This window comes from Ornithorhynchus anatinus, chromosome 19 (assembly GCF_004115215.2).
Source record: "Ornithorhynchus anatinus isolate Pmale09 chromosome 19, mOrnAna1.pri.v4, whole genome shotgun sequence".
NCBI lineage: Eukaryota > Metazoa > Chordata > Mammalia > Monotremata > Ornithorhynchidae > Ornithorhynchus > Ornithorhynchus anatinus.
Window position 1 is genome coordinate 11,006,027 of NC_041746.1, and position 22,512 is coordinate 11,028,538.

Genomic DNA, 22,512 nt, shown 5'->3' on the forward strand with positions numbered 1-22,512 from the left:
AAACTAATTATGTGCTCCAGTGGGCATGTCAACCCATTCCTGTGAAGGGGCTATAATAGCTGCTCTGCATTCACATGCAGGCCACAGTTTCAAAAGCTGCAGATTACTAATAAAATCTCTGTAACAATATCACCCAGGAAATTGTTGTTAAATTGAACCTATGGAAAATAAGTTGGTGAATAGAACCCTCTATTCTGCCCTTGGCTCTGTACCTTATGGACATTTGATAGACTGTAAACTCGTTGTGGGCAGGGACTGTGTCTACCAAATCTGTTGTACTCTCCTAAGCATTTAGTACAGTGCTCTGCACACGGGAAGTGCTCAAAAAATACCACTGATTTTCACCCCACTGCATATCCCACAGCAGGGCTTCACCCATAGCCTTATATATATATATATAATATTGATTTATATTAAATGTCTGTCTCCCTCTCTAGACTAAGCTCACTGCGGGCAGAATATACATCTACCAACTCTCCTGTATTGTTAGAGAAGCAGCGTGGCTCAGTGGAACGAGCACGGGCTTTGGAGTCAGGGCTCGTGAGTTCGAATCCCAGCTCTGCCACTTGTCGGCTGTGTGACTGTGGGCGAGTCACTTAACTTCTCTGTGCCTCAGTTCCCTCATCTGTAAAATGGGGATTAAGACTGTGAGCCCCACGTGGGACAACCTGATTCCCCTATGTCTACCCCAGCGCTTAGAACAGTGCTTGGCACATAGTAAGCGCTTAACAAATACCAACATTATTATTATTATTAATCTCCCAGGTGCTCAGTACAGTGCTCTGCACACAGTAGACAATCAAAAAATATCATTGATTGACTGCAGACCTAGTGCAGGGATGGTGTTCAAAATGAGAGAGGGTAGAAAATGGAGACACAGACACGGATACCAACAGAGAGACGTGGCCAAAGAAAGATTGGTGAGACACGGAGAGAGAGGGGAGCCCTGTCGATTCTATTTTCCTCAAAACCCTGAACTCCATTGCTCACACCTCTCCTGGGGGGTCAGGAGGATCCCTGGAGCCAAGCAGAAGCATGGATGGAGCATGGGCCTGAGAGTCGGAAAGACCTGGAGTCTAATTCCGGCTCTACCGCTCATCAGCTGTTTGACTTTGGGTGAGTCGCTTCACTTCTCTGGGCCTCAGTTACCTCATCTGAAAAATGGGGATTAAGATTGTGAGCCCCATGTGGGACAGGGACTGTTTCCAACCTAATAATCCTGCATTTACCCCAAAACTTAGACTAGTGCCTGGAACATCATAAATGCTTAACAAGTATTTAAAAAAAGCAGGGCGGTGGTCAGGTGAGCTCATTAAGTAAATGGAGTTTGGGGGATATGGGGAGGCAGGGAGAGACAGGGGCCCGGAGAACTAAGGAAAAACAGCCCAAACTAGCAATATTGAGGGACAGCTATAACTCTTCCCCTGTCCCCTCCTCCAAGTGTCAATTGATACTGAAGGAAAGAAAACAAGCTTAGAGATTACCAAGTTTCTTTGCTTTGAAAATGGAACAACCAGGCAGACCAACAAGTTGGAAACATAATCAAGAACTGCAGCTAGTTGACCCACTGCCGCAGTTGCTGATTGTTCAAGGAATCTTTACAAGGAATCTGATAGCACAAAAATTGTTCACTTTCCCCATTAAAATGGGCTTCACCGTGGAAACCAATAATATTCACATGGGCCGGGTTTGCAATAATAATTGCTTTTAAATAAAGGCAGCAGCCGACGTGAGGCACCCACCCGCTCTGCTGAACAGAATCTGACTTAGTCAAATGATAGCAAGAGATAGCAGGGGGTCCAGTTGCACAACACAACTTAACCATACAATTAAATAAGACAATATAAAAGAAGGGTAAAATCCCACCAGTGAGATCGCTAACCTGATTTTAAAGGAAGGAGAGGAGGGGAAGAAGAAGCTTTGCTTTTTCCAGGAAAACTGGGAATGATGTACCTCTCTGGACACATCACGAGAATGGCTCCCTGCTCTGGGAGCACGTCACAATCTCTGGGAAGGAGCTGGAAGCTGAGATCTCTTAGACTGAGAGGCCTAGGTGGGAAAGGACTGTGTCTGATCTGATTGTATTTTATCTACCCCAGCATGTAGCACAGTGCTTGGCAACATCATTTAATCAATCCTTGGTATTTATTGAGCTCCTACTGTGAAAAGAGAACTGAATTAAGTGCTTGGGAGAGAACTCTACAACATAGTTGGTAGACAAGTTCCTTGCCCACAACGAGCTTACAGTAAGTAAGCGTATAACAAACACAACAATTATTATTAATATTATCTACTAATTCCCTGATAATGGACCACACTGCCTCAATTCTGTCATCCTGATCTGGATAATCCCACCCCCTCTCTGGCCCACATGGGATTAGTTTCAGTTAAGCACCTTCCCATCAATCAATCCCCCAATCAATGGTATTTATTGAGCATTTTCCATGTGCAGAGCACTGTACTAAGTACTTAGGAGATACAAAATCATTCCTGCTCTCCAGCCTTAATAACCTCAGAGAACCATACATTTGTAAGAGAGCAGAGACAGAGCATGAGAAGCACGAGAGGCAGCATGGCCCAGTGTAAAGAGCACGGGCCTGGGAGTCAGAGAATCTGGGTTCTAATCCCTGCTTCACCACCTGCCTGCTGTGTGACCTTGGACAAGTCACTTAATGTCCCTGGGCCTCTGTTTCCTTATCTGTAAAATAGGGATTAAATACTTGTTCTCCCTCCTAACTAGACTCTGAGCCCTATATGGGCCAAGGGACTGTCTGATCTGATTATCTCAAGTGGCCCTGTCCCCAGTGCTTGGTACAGCACTTGGCTTAGAGGAAGCACTTTAATACCACAATTAGTATTACTAGTTATTGAACAGCAAAATGGAGGCTAGGGGAATTCACCTACCACATCTCTAAAAAAATTACCTTCTAGACTTTTAAATCAGCTCCTCAAGTGACTTCCCAGCCTACTCTCAGCACAGTCCTGGAGGCTTGGCCGGCTGCTTGGCAGAGTGATCCCACAAGCATCTCCTCTGCTTTCCCTCGACCCAGCTGTTCCTCTCAAAGATTGGATGGAGATAAGAGGATAATGAGCGCTTGTTCTCAGGGTGGTTCTTCATCTTTCAAAGGAGGAATAGGAGAGTGTAGAGTCCCTCCTCTTGGTAGCTTTCCAGGCAGAAGCAACGGACTCAGGATAACCTAAAAGCTTTCACTGGCAATTGCCTTCAGCAAGTGGATATTAATCATTGCTTACATTTCAAGAGTTTGGGGTTCTTTACAGACTTTAGAGACTCTTCAACCCTCATGAATTTTTTTTATTATTTTGCTGAGGGAAGGGCGAAAATATTATTGTCTCCCTTTGATTAAGGAAGCCTGTTCAGAGAGGAGAAATGACTTTCACAGGATGATCCAGCCACACGGACCACTTTACCCAACGAAGTAGCCCTGCTATGTCAAATGCTTGGACTCCCTGCTGCTTTAATCCCCATCTACCCCTCTCTGACCTCTCTGTCAAATTCTCTCCTCCCCAGGCCACCAAGAATCCTCCATCAACCCATGTCAAATGTCTCCCATCGGACTTCAGGACCTGAGCAGGGGTACTTTTTTTGTGTGTGTTTTTTGTGGGGGGGGTTATAGTATTTGTTAAGTGCTTACTATGTGCCAGGCACTGTTCTAAGCTCTGGGGCAGATACAAGATATTCAGGTTGGACACAGTACCTTTCCCACAAGGGGCTCACCATTTTAATGCCCATTTTACAGATGAGGGAAATAGGGCACAGAGAAGTGAAGTGGTTTGCCCAAGGTCACACAGCAGACAAGAGGCGAAGCTGGGAATTAGAAGCCAGGTCCTTCTGACTCCCAAGCCCGTGCTCTATCCACTAGGCCATGCTGCTATTCAACTGGTTCTAGGGCTAGTGATCATCTGGGACTTTATAAGATATTCAAATACTGAGAAGCAGCATGGCTTAATGGAAAGTACATGGGCCTGGGAATCAGAGGACCTGGGTTCTAATCCCAGCTCTGCCAGTTACCTGCTGTGTGAATTTGGGCAAATCCCGTTACTTCTCTGTGCCTAGTGTCCTTATCAATAAATGAGATCTAAATATCTGTTCTCCCTCCTACTTGGACTGTGAGCCCTATGTGGAACATGGAATGTGTCTGACCTGATTATCTTGTATCTCCCCCAGCGCTTAGTACTGTACTGTACAGTGCTTGGCACATAGTAAGCACTGGAATGCCACCATTATTATTACATAATAGCAGGACTCTGTTTTCTATTTTGCTTTTTTTCCCCCTTCCTATGATGGCCGATACTTGGGTAACTTTACAAGACCGTAAACCCTAATGGAGGAAAATAACTTATTCTTTTAAAAGAGTGTCATATTAATGCTCTGAATTACTGTAATTCAAGAGCTCAATAAGAAATATCTAAAATATGACTAAAAAGTGCAATTTTTAAAAACTGATCATTTCAAAGCTGAACAATGCAAGGGCTACCTCACAAACTATTTACAGCCTCTACAGCACAGTGAGATGAAGTTGTGTAATAATCATAATAGTATTACTTGTCTCAAAGCATACAAATGACAAGGAAAAAGAAATTTGGTCAAGTCAGATATGATACTGAATTTAAATCCCCAAAGCAAACTAGTAACATGAACCTCACAAGCTCAATTTTTGAGTCATTACACTATATTAAGACCAAGCCTTAATAAGGGAGTTATTCTATACCTATAGCAAAGGAGAGGTGATGATTAAGATAAAGTGAAATAAAAAAGGGGAATTAGGAAGGTTTTGAGGTGAAAACCTTACAATTCTTTGCAATTTCTTATAATTTTCCCCAAATTCAAATGTTTTTCACAGCCCCCATGAGTTCTACACTTCAACCAGATTTGAATGTTACCAAGTCTCAGAAGCAGCCAAGTCACAGCACTTTTTTTCACCAAGAACTCCAAAGTTGCTAAGCCTATTTTTAAAAATCTATTCCACAATCTTACATAGTATGAGACTTCCAATGGATTAGCTACCAGAGGATTTGACTCCTGCAACATAAATTCTCTTTCAAAACTCCACCTTTTGGGTCCCTCGCTAGCAAGGAGTGAGCCGTGTAATTGGCCCAGTGGGAAGAGCACAGCTCTGGAAATCGGACACCTGGGTTTCAGGTGCAGTTCTGCCTGCAGTTGGCTAATGTGGGCAAATACTCCACATGTGCTTTGCTGTTCCCCTGCCCACCTACTTGTTCACTGCACTCCATGCCCTAGAGCAAACATTACTGATTTATTCAAGAGAGTCTGCATGGTACTGGACACGTCACTAGCACTGTAATCAATTCCTCTAAAGCAAACTCATCCGTCATTCCTGGCCGGAGACACCATCCAATTTCCCAAACTGAAAAGTCGTGTGGCCTAGCAGTCACGGGCCTGGGGGGCAAAGGACCTGGATTCTAATTCCTGCTCCACCATTTTCCTGTTGTGTGACCTTTGGCAGGTTACTTAACTTCTCTGTACCTCAGTTTCCTCAACTGTAAAATGGGGATTCAATATCTGTCCTCCCTTCTATCTGTCTTTGAGCCCTCTGTGGGACAGGGACTGTGTCCAACCTGTTTAATATGTATCTACCACAGAACTTAGAACAGTGCTTGACACATAATAAGCATTTAACAAATACCATTATTATTATCTTGAACTCTTTTTGGGTAAGGGTTTGTCTTGGGTGGTGGTTTTGACTTTTTGGGAAAATTAATCTTGGGATCTACTCTCACCCTGTCCTTTTATTTTATCTGTAATGGGTTCCAAAAGTGTTTCCTTATTTCAGAAGCCATGTGTTTCTATCACTTCTGACTTCAGCTGCATGGAGCTATATGAGAAGCTGCATTCCATGAGCATGAAACAGCAGCATGATCAGATACCAAAGATATCTGGAGCCCTAAAACTGCTCTTTGCCACATCTGCGAGAATTCTCCTGCTGATTAAGGGACAGAGCCATTCTCTCACTTTGCCTGGGCTCTGCTCTTCCCTGATCAGAAGGAAGATACTGTTTTCCTCACCACTGCCACCTCCTCCTCTTCTTTTCCATGATCCAACTATTTCATGCTAAAACACCCCATCTGTTAAAATGTCTTTGTAGCAAAAGGACTTTCAAGGCAGCCAAGAGATGGCAACTGTCCTGGAAGCCTTTGCAGCTGTGCAAAGCTTTTTATATTTTTGTTTGCCTTTCCTAACCTGTCTGCCGCTAACCCCTGTCGCCCCCTCCACCCCCTATCCTACCTGCTTGTTAGGGGCCAGGGACATGTCTATCTCACTCAGTTATTTCTATCCAGAGTTTAGTACAGTACTTTGCAAAAAGTGCTTAATAAACCCGATTACTACTGCTACTAGTGTGGAAGCTGCTGCAGAAGCTACTGGGCCAGAAGCCTTGTGAAGGGCCACTTGGCTCCTTCCAGTCTCACCGAGGGAGTGATCAATCAATCAATCATATTTTTTGAGCGTTTACTGTATGCACAGCACTGTACTAAGCGTTTGGGAGAGTACAATATAACAGTTGGCAGACATTCCCCACCCACATCAAGATTACAGTCTAGAGTTCTTAGGGTGAGATCCTTGCATGAAGTCTCATCTTTTCATCTGTATTGAATGACAACTTTTTTAAATGACCCACTAGATTATAAGTATCCTGAAGGCGGGGATCATATCCGCCTCTTAGATTATGAGGCCCATGAGGGATAGGGGCCATGTCTAATTCCCACCCGTGTATTCTCTTAAATGCTTAATAATCCCTATTACTATCACTACTGCCAACTCTTATTGTATTGTACTCTCCCAAGCACTTAGTAGAATGCTCCAGACACTCCAAGATCTTAATAAACACCCTTGACTGATTGACTGACCGACTGCCCTGGTGTTTCAGACCAGGCAAGTCGGACGCCTAGTGCTTAAGCTTAAGAGCGAAAGAAAAAGGACAGCAAAGCAGAGAGAGAGAAAGAGAGACGGTGGCACACCAGGTAACCTGACTCCTGCTGTTGCTCAGTTTAGAGGTGCTGCCAGTAACACTAACTGTGGTATCTTTTAAACACCTCGTGTATGCTAAGTACTGGGGTAGATCCAGGATGATCAGAAGGGACAGATGTCTGTCTTTCAGGGTGGCCTCTATTTCTGGAGGCCAGAAGGAAGCCGAATGGTACGGTGGAAAGAGATAGTGGGAGTCAGAAGGTGGTAGGTTCTAATCCCGGCTCCGCCACGTTTCTGCTGCGTGACCTTGGGCAAGTTGCTACACTTCTCTATGCCTCAGATATCTCATCTGTAAAATGGGGATTGAGACTGTGAGGGTCCCATGTGGGACAGGGACCTTGTGTGACTTGATTATCTGGAAACTACCCCAGTGCTTAGTGCAGGGCTTGGTACATAGTAAGTCCTTAACAAATACCATCATTATTATTATTATGTAATTCTGTTCTATCCCTGTTCCTGGCTGCTTTTCTGCCCCTTCTACCCTCATGCTCCCTTTGTGCTGACCTGGGCTATGAGGTTTGGATTATTTCTTTCATTTAGTCCTTGCTCTTGTCAGCTGCTGTCACGACCTTGGTCCCCATTTCCCTCTCCGCCTCACTGAGCTCCCTCTCTGGCTTGCAGCCCTGCTTCCATACCATGCCTGATGCTGTAAGGATGGAGCGTGGGATGTAGTGAGATGGTAGGAAAAGAGTGATGGTCGCTAAATAGGGGATTCCTGTCTTTCTTCCTTTCCAGTCCCCGTCTCTTCCCCGTGACTTTGGCTGAATTGCCAGACGAGTTGGTGGAGCGGTGGAGTTGGATGGAGGGTGGTGGAGGCAGCTGTTATAATGGCTCCTGGGATTGCTGGTGAAGGTGAAAGAGGAAAGCAGGATATCGGGGCAATACAGTGCTGTATTCCAAACAGGTATCGAATCCTCATTTTACAGATGAGGAAACTGAGGCACATAGCAGTTAAGTGACTCATCCAAGGTCACACAGGAAGCAAGTGGCAGAGTCATGATTAGAACCCAGATCTGTGCTCTTTCCATTAGACTATTTTTGACACTACATCAGAGGTGGAGCTTAAAAATGCTCAAGTCAACAAACAGTGAAGAATGCACCCCTCAGGTGCATGTATGGGAGTGGTGCTTTTAACCTGTACAGCAGATCCTGGAACTGGGGAGACCTTTCTCTACTTACAGGTTCTCAACAGAAGCCAATGCATAAACCAAAGGGTAAACTCCAGCATCCGCTTTTTTTTTTATCTGTTTGAAGCTACGTGACATTTTCTATCTAGTCTTTCTCTCCACACTTGGGGCGGACCAACAAAACAATCCACCTACCGCAATGGTGGGGAGAATTAGATCCCAGAATCAATTGCAACCTGGCTCTGAGCCAGCAGCTTCCACCCAGAGCACCCCTTTCCAGGCTCTGAGCCTGCTGTAGATGTGCGCCCAAGAACAATGGCCTCTGGGATTATGCTCCCCTGTTTTTAGACACTCTCGCTCTTTCCTGGGGACAATTAGCCAACTTGTCTCAACAACTGTCCAAACCTGCCTTCCAGGTTTCCAGATTCTGACATATAAAGCATACGACATATATGACACAAGAAGCAACACTGCCTAGTGGATAGAGCCCAGGCCTGGAAGTCAGAAGAGCATGGACTGTAATTCCACCTCCTCCACTTGTCTGCTGCATGATCTTGGGGAAGTCACTTTACTTCTTTGTGCCTCGATTACCTCATCTGCAAAATGGGGATTAAGACCGTGAGTCCCATGTGGGTCAGGGATTATGTCCAACCTGATAAACTTGTATCTACCAGAGCGTTTAGTATAGTACCAACCCCCCAGCATTTATGTACATATCTGTAATTTCACTTATATGTATTGATGTCTTGTTTCCCCCACTCTAGACTGTAGCTAGTTGTGGGGGGGGGGAATGTGACTGTTTATTGTAGTACTCTCCCAAGTGCTTAGTACAGTGCTTTGCACACAGTAAGCACTCAATAAATATGATTGAATGAATGAAGCTCATGGTAAGCTCTTAACAAATACCAATTTTTTAAAAAAGCCTGGCATTTCTTGTAAAGGGAGCACAACTGACCAAAAGGAGATCTAGGAATAGAACCCAGGTCTCCTAATTCCCAGGCCCAAGCTCTTTCCACTTAACCCACTTGTTCCCTTTATCCGCTTTCTCCACACCCTCGAAGGGCCATAAGGGAGCCCAAGGGGGCATGCCCTAGTAATTCTGAGCTCCTTGAAACTGCACAGTAACTCTGATCTGTAACTCCTTCTGTTCTGGAGGAACGCTTTAATTCTGAAGGAGTCAATTTCCCATTTTGCCAGAGCACTTTTTATGTTTGCTCTCCCTCACGTCAGTGAGTTGGTAGTGGAGAGGTATTACTGAATCCATTGTAAGGATGGAGTAATTGAAAATACACAACTAGCTTAAATTAGCTTGTGAAAGAGCCAAGTGAAAACATGGGTCTTTCATCTTCCATACTAACCACGGACCGAATTTCACCTCGCTAAGTAGACACCCAAGAATCCCAAAGAAAACAAGAGAAGATGAGAGAGAAGAGGGAAGAGAATGAAATTAAATGAGACTGGGGTCTAATGTGAATCAGGCAGGGGAGTTAAAAGACAGTTTGAAAGTCTCCCTTACCTATTATGCTTAATTTTGGTTTTCGCTGAATGTGTGTTTCGGTAGGAGCTACGGTACGAGCTGCAGGGGGCATCTATTATCGGCGTGCGGGAGCATACACATACTTTCATGGCACCGATGTGTGTGTTTGTATACTACAAGCAAGTATGGGTGCCCCCATCCTCAGTATGTGTACACACACTCACGATGCACTGGGCCCGGGGGGGGGGGGGGGGGGATGTGTGTTTGTGTGTGTTGTGTATGTGTGAACTCACATTTTGGTGTGGCTGGATGTGTAATGCCCCCCATTCTTGGCATGCTCTGGTGTGCTGGGCTATCAGTGTGTATGCTTTCTCACTTCTGCCCACATGAGAAGCAGCATGGTATAATGGATAGCGCATGGGCCTGGCCAGCTAATCCCATCTCTGCCACGTGTCTGCACTGTGATCGTGGGCAAGTCACTGCTCAGTGGAAAGAGCCTGGGTTTGAGAGTCAGGGGTGTGGGTTCTGATCCTGGTTCTGCCACTTGTGTGCTGTGTGACCTTGGGCGAGCCAGTTGTCTGTGCCTCAGGGACCTCATCTGTAAAATGGGGATTAAGACTGTGAGCCCCACCTGGGACAACCTGATTACCTGGTATTTACAGCGTTTAGACCAATGCTTGGTATATAGGAAGCACTTAACATAAACCATAATGATTATTATTCTCTGCCTCAGTGACCTCGTCTGTAAAATGGGGATTGTGAGACCGTGAGCCCCACATGGGAGAGGGACCGCATCCAACCCGATCTGCTTGTATCGACACCAGCGTTTAGTACGGTGCCCGGCACACGGTAAGCACTTAACAAAAACCATAAAGAAGAAAAAGTGAGCGGACGTTCCCGCCACCCGCACACGCTATCCACCACTCGTCGGCTTTGTGACTTGGAGCAGGTCCCTTAACTTCTCTGTGCCTCAGTGACCTCATCTGGAAAATGGGGATTAAGGACGGTGAGCCCCATGTGGGACAACCTGATCACCCTGTAATAATAATAATGATGATGATGATGGCATTTGTCAAGTGCTTACTATGTGCAAAGCCCTGGGGGGGGGGGGGGAATACAAGGTGATCAGGTTGTTCCACGTGGGGCTCACCGTCCTCAATCCCCATTTTCCAGATGAGGTCACCGAGGCCCAGAGAAGCGAAGTGACTGGCCCCGAGTCCCACAGCTGACAGGCGGCGGGGGCTGGGTCAGAACCCACGACCTCCGGCTCCCCAGCCCGAGCTAAGAACGGTGCTTGGCACAGAGTAAGCGCTGAAGAAATGCCATCATTATTAGTAGTAGTAGTAGTAGTATTAACTGCCCCGCCCGGTCACCCCCGGCCCTCCCCGAAGCGGGCGGCGCTAGGAGGCGGGCGTGGCGGGCGGCTCGGCTCCTGGTCGGGGTGGGCAGGGTGGGCACAGCGGGGGCAGGGGCAGGGGCAGGGGCATCCCCTCCCTCCTCCTGCCCTCCCTCCCTCCCTCCCGGGCCGGGGTGTGGCGGCTACCTGGAGAAGCAGTAGTCGCAGTGGTTGCCCCTCTCGTTGACCGTGAGCACGTAGGTGTAGGCCGGGCAGGAGAAGAGCAGGTCCCCGACTCGGAAGGGCCTCTCGGCCCGCAGCCCCCGACCTTTGCCCGGGCTCCGGAACCGCTCCAGCCCCGGCTCCGGCCCCGGCCCCGGCTCCGGCTCCGGCTCCGGCCCGGCCGCGCCCTCCGCCTTCATCCGCAGGCCCGCCACCCCCGACGGCCGTGCGGGGGGCTCGGGGGGCTCGGGGGGCTCGGGGGGCTCGGGGGGCAGCGGGCGGCCTCTCTGCGCCCTCTCGCCCTCGGCTGGCAGGCTGGCAGGAGCGGCGTGGCGCTGGGCGGCGCCCGGCCGGGCCCCGGGGAGAAAAAGAAACCCGACTTAGAAGGAAACAGCTCACTAGCCCCCGGGGCGAGCACTGCAGGAACCCGCCTGGTCCTAAAGCCTACCCAGGACACCGGGCTAGCTCAGCCCTGCCCAGGCAATCGGCCGATCCCCGGCTCCGGCGGCCTTCTCTGACCCCCAACAGCCGCCCTCTTCCCCCCACCCGTGCCCGAGCTGCCCCCCAACCCCGTGCCCGAGCTGAGGTCCCACCCCGTGCCCGAGCTGCCCCCTCCCCGTGCCCAAGCTGATCTCCCACCCCCTGCCCGAGCTGCCCCCCAACCCCGTGCCCGAGCTGCCCCCCAACCTCGTGCCCGAGCTGATCTCCCACCCCGTGCCCGAGCTGCCCCCACCCCCCAAACGCGTGTCCGAGATCTCCACAAGCCCGCCCGTTCTCGGCTTTCCCATTTACAACCTCCACCCCTCAAAAAGGCGGATGGAAAGAGTACAAGAGGGAGTCAAGAAATCTGGGTTCCGTTCCTGGCACCAAAACTTGCCCGTTATCTGGCCCGGAGCAAAAAAAAAAAAAAGTCACCTAATTTATCCGTGCCTCAGTTTCCTCTTCTAGGAAATGGACAGTCGATACTTCTCCCTCTTCCTTAGACTGAGAATCACGTGGGGATCAGGGTTGCCTGATCTGATTGTTCAGAATCTATCCCAGCACTTCGCATGTGATAAACACTTAAATACCACGATTGTTATGATGTTATTAGTTCAGTCCTCTGGAAAAGGCCCTGAAAGGTCATTTGGTCCATCCCTCTGCTTCCAGACACCCCCAAAACTGACTCCTCAACATCCCTTGGAAGATGCTGCATTCTATCAAATTTCTCAATCTCTGACCAATGCAGAGATCAAAAATTAAAGGTTGATGGAAAGATTTGATGTCAGAAGCAAAAGATTAAAAAAAAGTTAGAAGGTCACTCCATTGAAGGGTTGAATGGAAGAGATAGATATGATCATTTGCATAGCCCCTGCCAGCCTTTGCTAGTAGTGCTTTGCACAAAATAAGTGCTCAATAAATATCACCGATGGATTGAGGACTCAGTGTAACTGGAGCACAATAAGCCAGAGTGCAGAATGTCTTGTGTGCTTAGTACTGTGCTCTGCCCAGAGGAAGTGCTCAGTAAATATTATTGTCTTCCCCCAGAGCTCCTGAATCAGGGAGACTGTGTATGGCCAGAGTACAAACCTTGGAGACCAGGACACCGGGGTCCCACATCCAGTTCTACTGCAGAGCCAACCTGGATTGCGACCCTGAACGAGGCTATATGCCTCCCTTGGCCTAACGGAATGTGGGAATACCTACAACCAACCACTCCCAGAGGTTAATTCATTTAGGATCCTGAAGCTTCAATGGGACAGGTAAGATGCTGACATTTTCTTTTTATTGAGAAGCCTTTAAAAATGAGTCTCATCAGTTACAGCAAAGTTTGAGAAACTGCTGGTGGGAAGGGCTCTTTCTTGGGAATAAGCAAGGAACACAGGCCTTGTTGATTGACCGTCTGATTCCTGGTAGTCCCAAGATCAGTCTAGTTCCAATCAAACTTTTGGATTGCGGTGAGGACTGGCCTGGCTCAGAGACTCTGCCCCCAATAATGGTGGACCCTAAGGATGTGGGAGGCCCCCACAATACTATCAGTTCCCAGGCTCCTAAGGAAGATGATTGGTTTTGTCCCCATCCCTTCAAATGCTTAGTAAGAATAATAACAAAAAAAGTAGTGATGGTGCTTATAAAGTGCTTATAACAGATAAAGTCCCTGACCAAAACAGGGCTTACAGTCTAAGAGGAAGGGAGAATGGGTCTCTTGCCCTCATTTTACAGATGAGGAAAGCGAGGCCCAGGAAGATCGCACAGCAGGCAAGTGATGGGGCCAGAATTAGCACCTGTGTCTCCCGAATCCCAGTCTTGTGCTCTTTGAGCTAGGCCCCACTGCCCAGGTCAATTTTGTGTAATGCCGGGGCACCAATTTAATTTGGGCAGCCCCAAGGACCATGAAACAGCAGTCTGATTCCCCCAGGGGGGCACAGGCCAAATCTGCTTTCCCTTGGGTCCCGAGGTCAGAGATAAAGACAATTTATCACCTGGGGGAAGGTGTATGGGTCTTGGAAATCCAGTGCTTAAGAATCAAACAGAGAAAAGCCTGTGATGAGATGACAATTCAATGTGTTTAAAGAAATGCGGAGATAGAGACACAAAACCCAAGGAGCCCTTACCTCCCTTTGAATAAGAGAGGAAAGAGGAGGCTTGTGGAGGATGCACTGAGTGGTTCTGAGTAGAGTTAAGTGGGAAGGGCGAGAAGGATCACCTGTCTCCACCTAGCTGTGCTTAGGAGTCAACTGACCCTCTATGTACAAGAGATTGATGTTCACCTCTGGCAATTTGCAGGGCCCCTTAAAGTCTCACCTGGGAAAGGGGCAGCTGGCAGCTATTTTGCTGTGAAACTTTGTGAATTTTCACTGTATGCCTTCCTCAGATGCCTTATGTGGGAAGCACCAGCAGGCCTGGGGATCACTCCAAAACCCTAGAAAAGTGCATAGGCCTGGGGAGTCAGGAGATGCGGGTTCTGATGCTGGCTCTGCCCCTTGCCGGCCAATTTTACAAGATGTTCTTCCCCTTGACGCTGTTTAGTGCCATTGTTCTTGTCTGTCCGTCTCCCCGATTAGACTGTAAGCCCGTCAAACGGCAGGGACTGTCTCTATCTGTTGCTGACTTGTTCATCCCAAGCGCTTAGTACAGTGCTCTGCACATAGTAAGCGCTCAATAAATACTATTGAATGAATGAAGTGACCTTGGGAAAATCACTTGACTTCTCTGTGCCTCAGTTTCCTCAACTGTAAAATGGGGATTAAATCCCCATCCTTCCCTCTTGGACTGTGAGCCCCATGTGAAACAGGGACTGTGTCTGACCTAATTACAATGTATTCATTCATTCAATAGTATTTATTGAGCGCTTACTATGTGCAGAGCACTATACAATCTATCCCAAGGGCTAGCACAGTGCTTGGGACTTAGTAAGCACATAACAAATGTCATTATTAATATGTAGAAATACCCACAGGGGTATTTGCCCCTCAAAAGAGTGTCCAAGGGCCCATGTAAGCAACATTTGACTGTTTCTGTCATGTAATTTAAGTTTGTGAATTTGTTTGCGCCTTGCCTCCTTCAGATATCTGCAAGAGTTTGGGACAGCCTGGGGGTTCTAGAGTACATACTCCCTTGGGCTGTGTTGGAGTGAAGCCAAACCTAGATGGGCCGAGGCAAGATCGGATACCCTCTCCTGGTTTTCACCTACCTCTGCTCACTCCTCAGCTCCCTTTGCTGCTCCATTTCTGGCCCTGCCCCCTTTTAAGTGAGGCTGTCCCTCAAGCCTCTGTCCTGTGACCTCCAGTCTTCTCACTCTAGTCTCACTCAGGGAGCTCTTCAGCTCTCATCATTTTAAGTACCACCTCTGTGTGGATAGTTCCCAGACCTGCATCTCCAGCCACTCCATTGTGCCTAATTCCAGGCCAAAAATAGACTCTGGCAGGAACCTGAGAAGGACTCTGATATCCAACACACACGGGTCTCCAGTCTCTCCCATTAGACTGTAGGTCAAACTAGCACAGGCCCATTTGGATTGTTGCAAGGCAAAACGCCGACCTCTTTTTCCCCTCCTTCCCCTCCCCCAGCTCTCCCTCACCCTTCTGCCTGGCTTTCAGGCAGAAGGAGAGGTTGTACAACAGGTGCCTCCACATATGCACGGTGCTTTCACAAATACAGAATTTCCCCAGAAGCCCATGCCTAAACAGGGCATGTGCAGTACGACCTCTGAACCAAAGCTGGCAGGTCCTGGAATTCATCTGGAGCCAAACAGGGCCTTCCCAGGCCCATCTGGGTTGAGCCAGGCTTGGCTGGGTCAAAACTTTCAGCCTAAGCAGGGCCTAGGGCCTGTTTCTCCTCCTTTCTTTGTAACTCCCAGTCGAGTACAGAGCTCTGTTCACAGCAGGAGCCTCAATCGGAGGCAGATGAACACTTTATTCAGGGTTCCACATCCTTGGCATTAAAGCATCAAATATACATTTCAGACAATCATATCAAGCAAAAAATACTCCCACAGCCCTCCCCAGAACTGGGGAGAATTCCTCCCATTCAGTAGTTCTGAGGGATGTCAGAGAGGTATTAAAGAAATTCTTTCCGGCAAAAGGGAAATATCTAAAACCCGTCAGAACTACCTCTGTGTTGTGCCCTACTCGGGCCTCCTGCCTCATTACAAGTTTGAAGAGAAAATGCTAATGCTACAGTTGTTTTCATTTTATTATATTGTACTCTCCCAAGCTCTTAGTGTGGTGCACTGCGCACAGTAAGTGCTCAGTAAATATTATTCATTGATTTCATGACATTGCTGTGAGACCCTGCTTATCTACTATGTACTTTTTATTGGGACTCATGCATACAAACTTAATTAAGGCTTCTGTGAAGAGCTCGGAACAGACTGGCAGAAAACCAACAAGTTGGTGAGAGTAGAAAGCAGGGGCAATGCTGGACTAAACCCAGACCAAATCTATTTAGACAGGTTTCTCCAAGGGCAGTAGGAAGAAGTAAACTCAAACTTCAAGGGTGTTGACAATACAGCAAACCTGAGTAGAGGGAACATTTTGTCTCTTGAGCAGAAACCTCACCTCAACAAGGCAGACCACAGTAATCCCGGCTCCACTTGTCTGCTGTGTGACCTTGAGCAGGTCACTTAACTTCTCTTTGCCTCAGGAACCACTTCTGTAAAATGGAGATTAAGACAGTGAATCCTATCTGGGGCATGGATTATGTCCAACCTAATTACCTTGTACCTACCCCAGCGCTTAGTACCATGCCTGGCACATAGTAAGCACTTAACAGATACCATAAAAAAGAGTTTGAAACCAAAAAACTGAATGAAATGAATTATGATAGTAGTAGAAACAGTACTCGTATTTATCAAAGACCTTCTGAGAGCAGTGAACTATGTGACTGCTTGGGAAATAAAACTGAACCATAAGGCAGATTCTGGTCCCACCATAAGATACCTTGGCATCATACTCACCCGTCACATTATTATTACAGAAATAATGTTGACTGGTGAAAAGAACACAAACCTGGGAGTCAGAGGACCTGGGCTCAAATCCCAGCTCTGCCACTTGCCTGCTCTGTGACTTTGGACATGTCACAACTTCTCCGTGCCTCAGTTTTCTCATCTGGACAATGCTGGTTCAATACCTGTTCTTCTTGCTAATTAGACTTTGAGCCCCTTGTAGAACAGGGACTGTGTCTGATCTGATTATCTGGTATCTATCCTTGGGCTTAGTACAGTGCTTGGCACAATGTAAGTGCTTAAAAAATGACACAATCATTATTAGTAGTAGTAACAGTAATTATAATAAACAATAATATTTCTCAAAAATATGTTGGCTGTTGCGTTAGGGATCTTCAAGAAACAGATTCTCCATCCTTGTTGCAATGCCACAGGCACTGTCAAACTAACGAATATTACCTTTATAGTGCAATAAAATGTTATTTTCCCTTTGCCCTGGTGGGCTTTTTTAAGGGCACCTACAATGTTGTAGTTTCCATCACTAAAGAATTAGCAAATATACAAAATGGTTTGCAAGGAAAGTGATATTAAAAAAGATTAGATCTTTACCACCCCTGGAAATTTAATGTAGGATCTAAAATTCCCTGCCTCTCTTTTCTTAAGTCAGAACTCACCGTTGTAACATTTTTGATAGGTCATAGTGCATTATTCAAAGTTATGTAAATTCTCTCCTAGTCTCAAATTGGCAATGATAAGTTCAGAAAGATGTTGGGATATTTAATTAACATTTGGAGATTTTAGCTACAGAAGATCAAAATTCTTGCTGAGCTTTCAGTTTTGCTATTTACCTGTTTTGACTAATGACAGAGAATAACAGTGGTTTACAAATTAAGCAGTGTTTTGCACACGTACCAAACAAATCCATACACTAAATAAACCAGGCATATACATTATATATAGCATTAGTAAAAGTGAGTTCCGTGCACCAGAGAATGTTTGCAACATAGATTAGATTAGGGCATGAGAGAGAAGTGGGGAAGGAACCAGGAATTGTAAATCAAGGGAAAGTATGAATGAAGAAGTTAATTTGTTAGAACAAAGACTGAATCCTCCACTCATATTCTGATTTGTGCTCAGAAGTCCTAATTTTTTTTTAAGAATTTTGAAACCTAAATAGTAAATTGAGTTTTTATTTCTAGACTACTTCAAAGAGGATATGAACTTTTAGGAAGCAGTAGGAAAAAGATTAAAACTGTATAGTCCCTATTGGCTCCTGGATTATTCCAGGCAAAATGAGATTTAAGGAAGGAAGCCTCTGAGACAAGAAAGGGTCAAGAAGATGGAGATAAGTCAGTAGAAATAGACAGTGGTGAACCATCTAAAAGGTAATAGGGAGACAAAGAGAGATGGTTCTTTGGATTAAAAAAAAAAGAAGAAGAGCCCAAAGTGGGAAAATACTTTTGGAATTCATCAGCAAAGTTGAGGGAACAAATGTAGTCACCCAGGAAAAAAGAGTTCACTTAGAGAAGGAAGGCATCAAAAGAAAGAAAAGAAGAGACTGCCCAAAGCAACAGTGAGGAAAGTAAAAGGAGAATTAGGAAAGGCAAGGCTTATGGAAGAGGAGGAAATGAGAGGTTGGCTATATCAAAGGCAATAGATAGATGAAAGAGGATGAGGACAGAGAGGAGACCATTACACTTGGCCGGAGGAGGTCATTAATGGCTTAAATGTTCTGAAGTGGGCAAAGCCAGTTTGCTGGGAGGTCACAGAAGAAACCAGAGGAGTCATTTTTAAGGATCTTGGCTCATAATAGTTCACTGGGGGTTATTTTTTGTTAAAACAAACTTTCAAATGCTGTAAAACCTACTGATATTTTGTAAAAGGGCTGAGAAATGAAAATCCTTTAAGTAAGAAAGATTTGATCAGATTTCATGGTACTTATAATTGCTCTAAAAACAAGGAAATGGTCATTTTCCCCCAAGCTACTCCCTAGGCTGCAAATGCGTTACATAGGGACCTTATTATCAAAATGTGGGTCTTCTGAATCACTCAGCCTTACTTGCTATCTAGAGAGACATCTAATACCGTTTTAACCATAAAATATTTGGTGTTTTAGTCATGAAAGGAAAAAATATGAAAGAATAAGAAGTGTAGATTTAAGGAAGTCAAAGAACAAAATTCTCTCTTTGATCACTGAATTTCTTAAAATTAAGTTCCTAAGACCCAAGCCGCTTGACTTTCACATACAACCTTGGTGCCGCTCTATGAAAACTGTTTCAGAAGGAACTGATGTGTTTTTCCGAACAATGTCTCTCAAATCATCCAGCATCTGCTGTTACTAGCCAAATTGAACTCCTGTGAGGTGCCTTACTAAAGCACACAGGAAGTCTTTTCATGGGACAGCTCATGAGCTGATAGCTTTGTCAGTTCAGGTACTTGTAACTTTAAAAATCAGGTACTAAGTCTGAAGGAGTAAATTGTCAGGAGATCAAATAGTCTGAGTCCATTCCTCTGCATGGAAACTCCAAAAGCCAACCTGGAAAGATGACTGTCTATTCTAGTCTTCGGCTTGACCAAGGAACAATTCCTCAACTTCCCGTGGCAATAATTCTTTCTTTCCCAACACATGTCCTTCCCTCTACTAGCAATTCAAGCCTGGGAGCAATGGAATCATAGGTAGGGTAGCTCTGAGCCTTCACCAAAAGGGTGAAGTTCTAAGCCACCACAAGCAGCATCACCACCAAGGACATTAAAAAAAAAAATGTTGGTATTTGTTAAGCGCTTACTATGTGCCGAGCACTGTTCTAAGCACTGGGGTAGACATAGGGGAATCAGGTTGTCCCACGTGGGGCTCACAGTCTTAATCCCCATTTTACAGATGAGGGAACTGAGGCACAGAGAAGTTAAGTGACTTGCCCACAGTCACACAGCCGACAAGTGGCAGAGCTGGGACCATTTATTTATTGACCATCTGCTCTGAAAAAGCTTTAAACTGAGAAAGTGTAATACCGTGCTCTGCACACAGGAGATGCTTGATCAGTATCGCTACTGAATGCAAGAGCTAAAACTTATGATTTAGGATTGCCTAGAACGTATAAATACGTTCACATTATTAAAGGGATATACAGTACTTAGGTAATTGAAGCAAATAGCAGACCAGTGAGGTAGAGGGTAATGGGGAGATCTGGGAAGGATTCATGTAAGAGATTAGTCTTTAGTCAAGCATTAAAGGAGAGAAGGAGTGTAGCTTGCTAATCAGGAGTTGAAGGGGCTCAGAGGCTGGGGAATTATATATAAGGGGAGTGTGACCTGTTAAGCAGGGCACATGGCCACCCCTCCTATTGAGCGTCTGGAGAGAGGCGTTGCAAATGATTTTTTTTATCACCTTTATTGCATAAAAATGATTATTATATATCTTTGAGGGGAGTAGAAAAATGAAATCATGTTAGCCAGTTGTAAGTAAAAGCATATAGGACCCATTGTTTGGAATTATTTCTTTGGACCCAGAGTTAAAGAATTGCCATTAAATACAATAGTTGTAGTAAAAGTATTTATTGAACACCCACTGAGTGCACAAATGCAGCACTTGGATCCGTCTGTTCTATTACAAAATTCCCAAAGTTTAAATCATAACTTAAAGTTGTCTCAAGACTCTGAGATCCTAGAAAATAGGGAACTTGGAAATAACTACCTTAACCCCTAATCATTCATTTTAAAAAATATTTTGAAATCTATGAGATGTTTAAGAACTCATGCGTAGTGTGGCTCTAGGAAAAAAAAATGTTTTATTCCATTAAGCAGCATTTGCAAACATCAACTGGGTCAATATGAAGTAACAAAGCTACATAGGTATTTCAAAAGAAAGAAATGACATCAGTGAAATGAGCTTTCAGACATACACTGAGATAATATACTTTAGCAGGATGGAGACCTGGCACAGTCAGCAGTTACATCTGAAAATGGCTAGTCATCCTCAGATGCTTGCTGATAATAATATTGCCAATACCATATCCAGGAGCACTAGCATTATCAAGATTTGGATGAGCATGAGAAATGTGAACATTAGTGGGATATAGTTAGTCCTCAAACCCAGCAAAATTTAAGGCCAGTCTTGTTACAAATACAGTGGTGCTGTAGCAAGTAAGGCAGGAGGAATTGTAGAATAATTCAAGATAATGGAGAATGGGGCAAATGCAATTACTGTAGTACCAAAACCAGTGCGTGACTCGGGGACTACTAAATGGATACCAGCAAACATGTGAGGACGGAGCTTTTTAAATAGTATGTGCTACTGTAGTTTCCAGGTTTTGTTGGGCTCAACTCTGAACCTTTTTCCAGGGTTTCTAAACCATAATCAGTCCAAGGATAGCAAGAGGTCTGGGGTGGGTACCCCCATGGGTCCCATCCACATCAAATAGAAACTCCAAATTATTGGCATCAAGGATCTAAACCTCCAGCCATCTCCCAACCTTTCTGTGCTCTTCTTCCTCTATCCCCCAGGGCACACTCTTCACTCCGCCTGATATTCCTCATAACTAGAACTTGCTTTTGACTTTTCGGATATTGTTTATCACCAATCATTGAGCATACCATCTCCCCTGCTTAGAATGCCCTAACCCCTCAAATTCTCCAAAGCATGGTCCTTTACACTTTTAAAGCCCTTGTAAAAGGCCACCTCCCCACTTCAAGTTTTCCTAAAAAAGTGGAGTAGCATGAAGCCCCCAGCATCTCTAGGCAGTAGCTGTCAGTAATGTAGACTCCTGTGTCAGAGGGGTTTCTGCAAGATCTCATTCAACCTAATGCTTTTCATTCCTTCAGAAAAGAAATTATAACCAAAAAAGCCAAAATAAAAAACAACAAATTTCCCTACCATTAGTTAGCTTATGAGACAGATTTTACAAGGAGTATTAATATATAAATCATTGAAAGTTGTTCAGCCTAACTTTGGTTCTTGCAGTAATGGCTACTGTCTGTAAGCTTGGAGCTCAGAAGTGCCTGGTGCTCATATTCTCTGCTAACTTGTCTTATGCTGTCTCACCTTTGTAGTTTCTCCCAGCACTTAGTACAGTGCTTTGTACATAGTAAGTGCTTAATAAATAATATTACTGCTGCTGCTAAAAACACCCAATAGGTTTGATGAGTTTGGAGTTCCTGTGAGGCTTTATCTGTGTCCTTGGAAGTTGTGTATATATCCTTTTCTCCACTTCATTTGGGTAGAAAGAGGGTTGTCAGCCCCTTTGGATATGAAAGAGTAGGACGGAGAAGATATTGCAGATAGGAAAAAGTGCACAATTGCTGAAAGCTGTAAAATATCAATAATAGAACATTCCATGGTGCATGATCTGAACCAGTATATTTCAAAAGAAAATGAAAACCTCTCATTTGTGGAAAAACATTTCCCAACGAATGGCGGGTATGTTATCTAAACATTGTTGTTAAGCAAATTAGACCCTTAATAAATTAATTTGACTCATTTTGCATGAAACTAGCATTCCCAGTTTTACCCAAGGGGTGATGTTTGCCAGTCAAAAAAAGGTAGTTGACATAGGAGGATTAAAAACTTTCAGTGTCCTGAATATGTAGACATATACATATCTATGAGTATACACACAATTATATAGGCCATTCCAATGATTAATGAAAACACGTTGAAAAGACAGCCACCTGCCCAGTCATTCTAAATTGTGCATTAGCCACCTAATAGACATTGCCTTAATTTAGCTGATAAATGGAAACAGTAATTTCAGAGTAAGGATAATTTTGCAATAAGCACCACCCACTAGAGTAATGACTGTTACAATGCCATAAAGCTCCTTAAGAAAGATGGATGTTCAAGAATAATGCAAACTCAGTTAAAATTCATAGAGTATAGATAGAAAACTAAAAAGTTTCCATTTTCATCATTTTCCCACCATTCCT

General features: G+C 45.1%; 1 protein-coding gene across 1 annotated transcript in view; it reads right to left on the bottom strand.

The window, feature by feature from the left end:
• The window catches only part of SMYD2 (SET and MYND domain containing 2), a 45,143-nt gene extending 27,851 nt beyond the window's left edge, over nucleotides 1-17,292 (bottom strand). Inside the window, exons 1-2 of the mRNA XM_029047659.2 lie at nucleotides 17,268-17,292; nucleotides 11,154-11,547 (exon numbers count right to left, since the gene is read on the bottom strand). Of these exons, the coding sequence (XP_028903492.2) occupies nucleotides 11,154-11,547; nucleotides 17,268-17,292 (419 nt within the window). The remainder of the gene's footprint in view (nucleotides 1-11,153; nucleotides 11,548-17,267) is intronic.
• Between the last annotated feature and the right edge of the window lie 5,220 nt (nucleotides 17,293-22,512).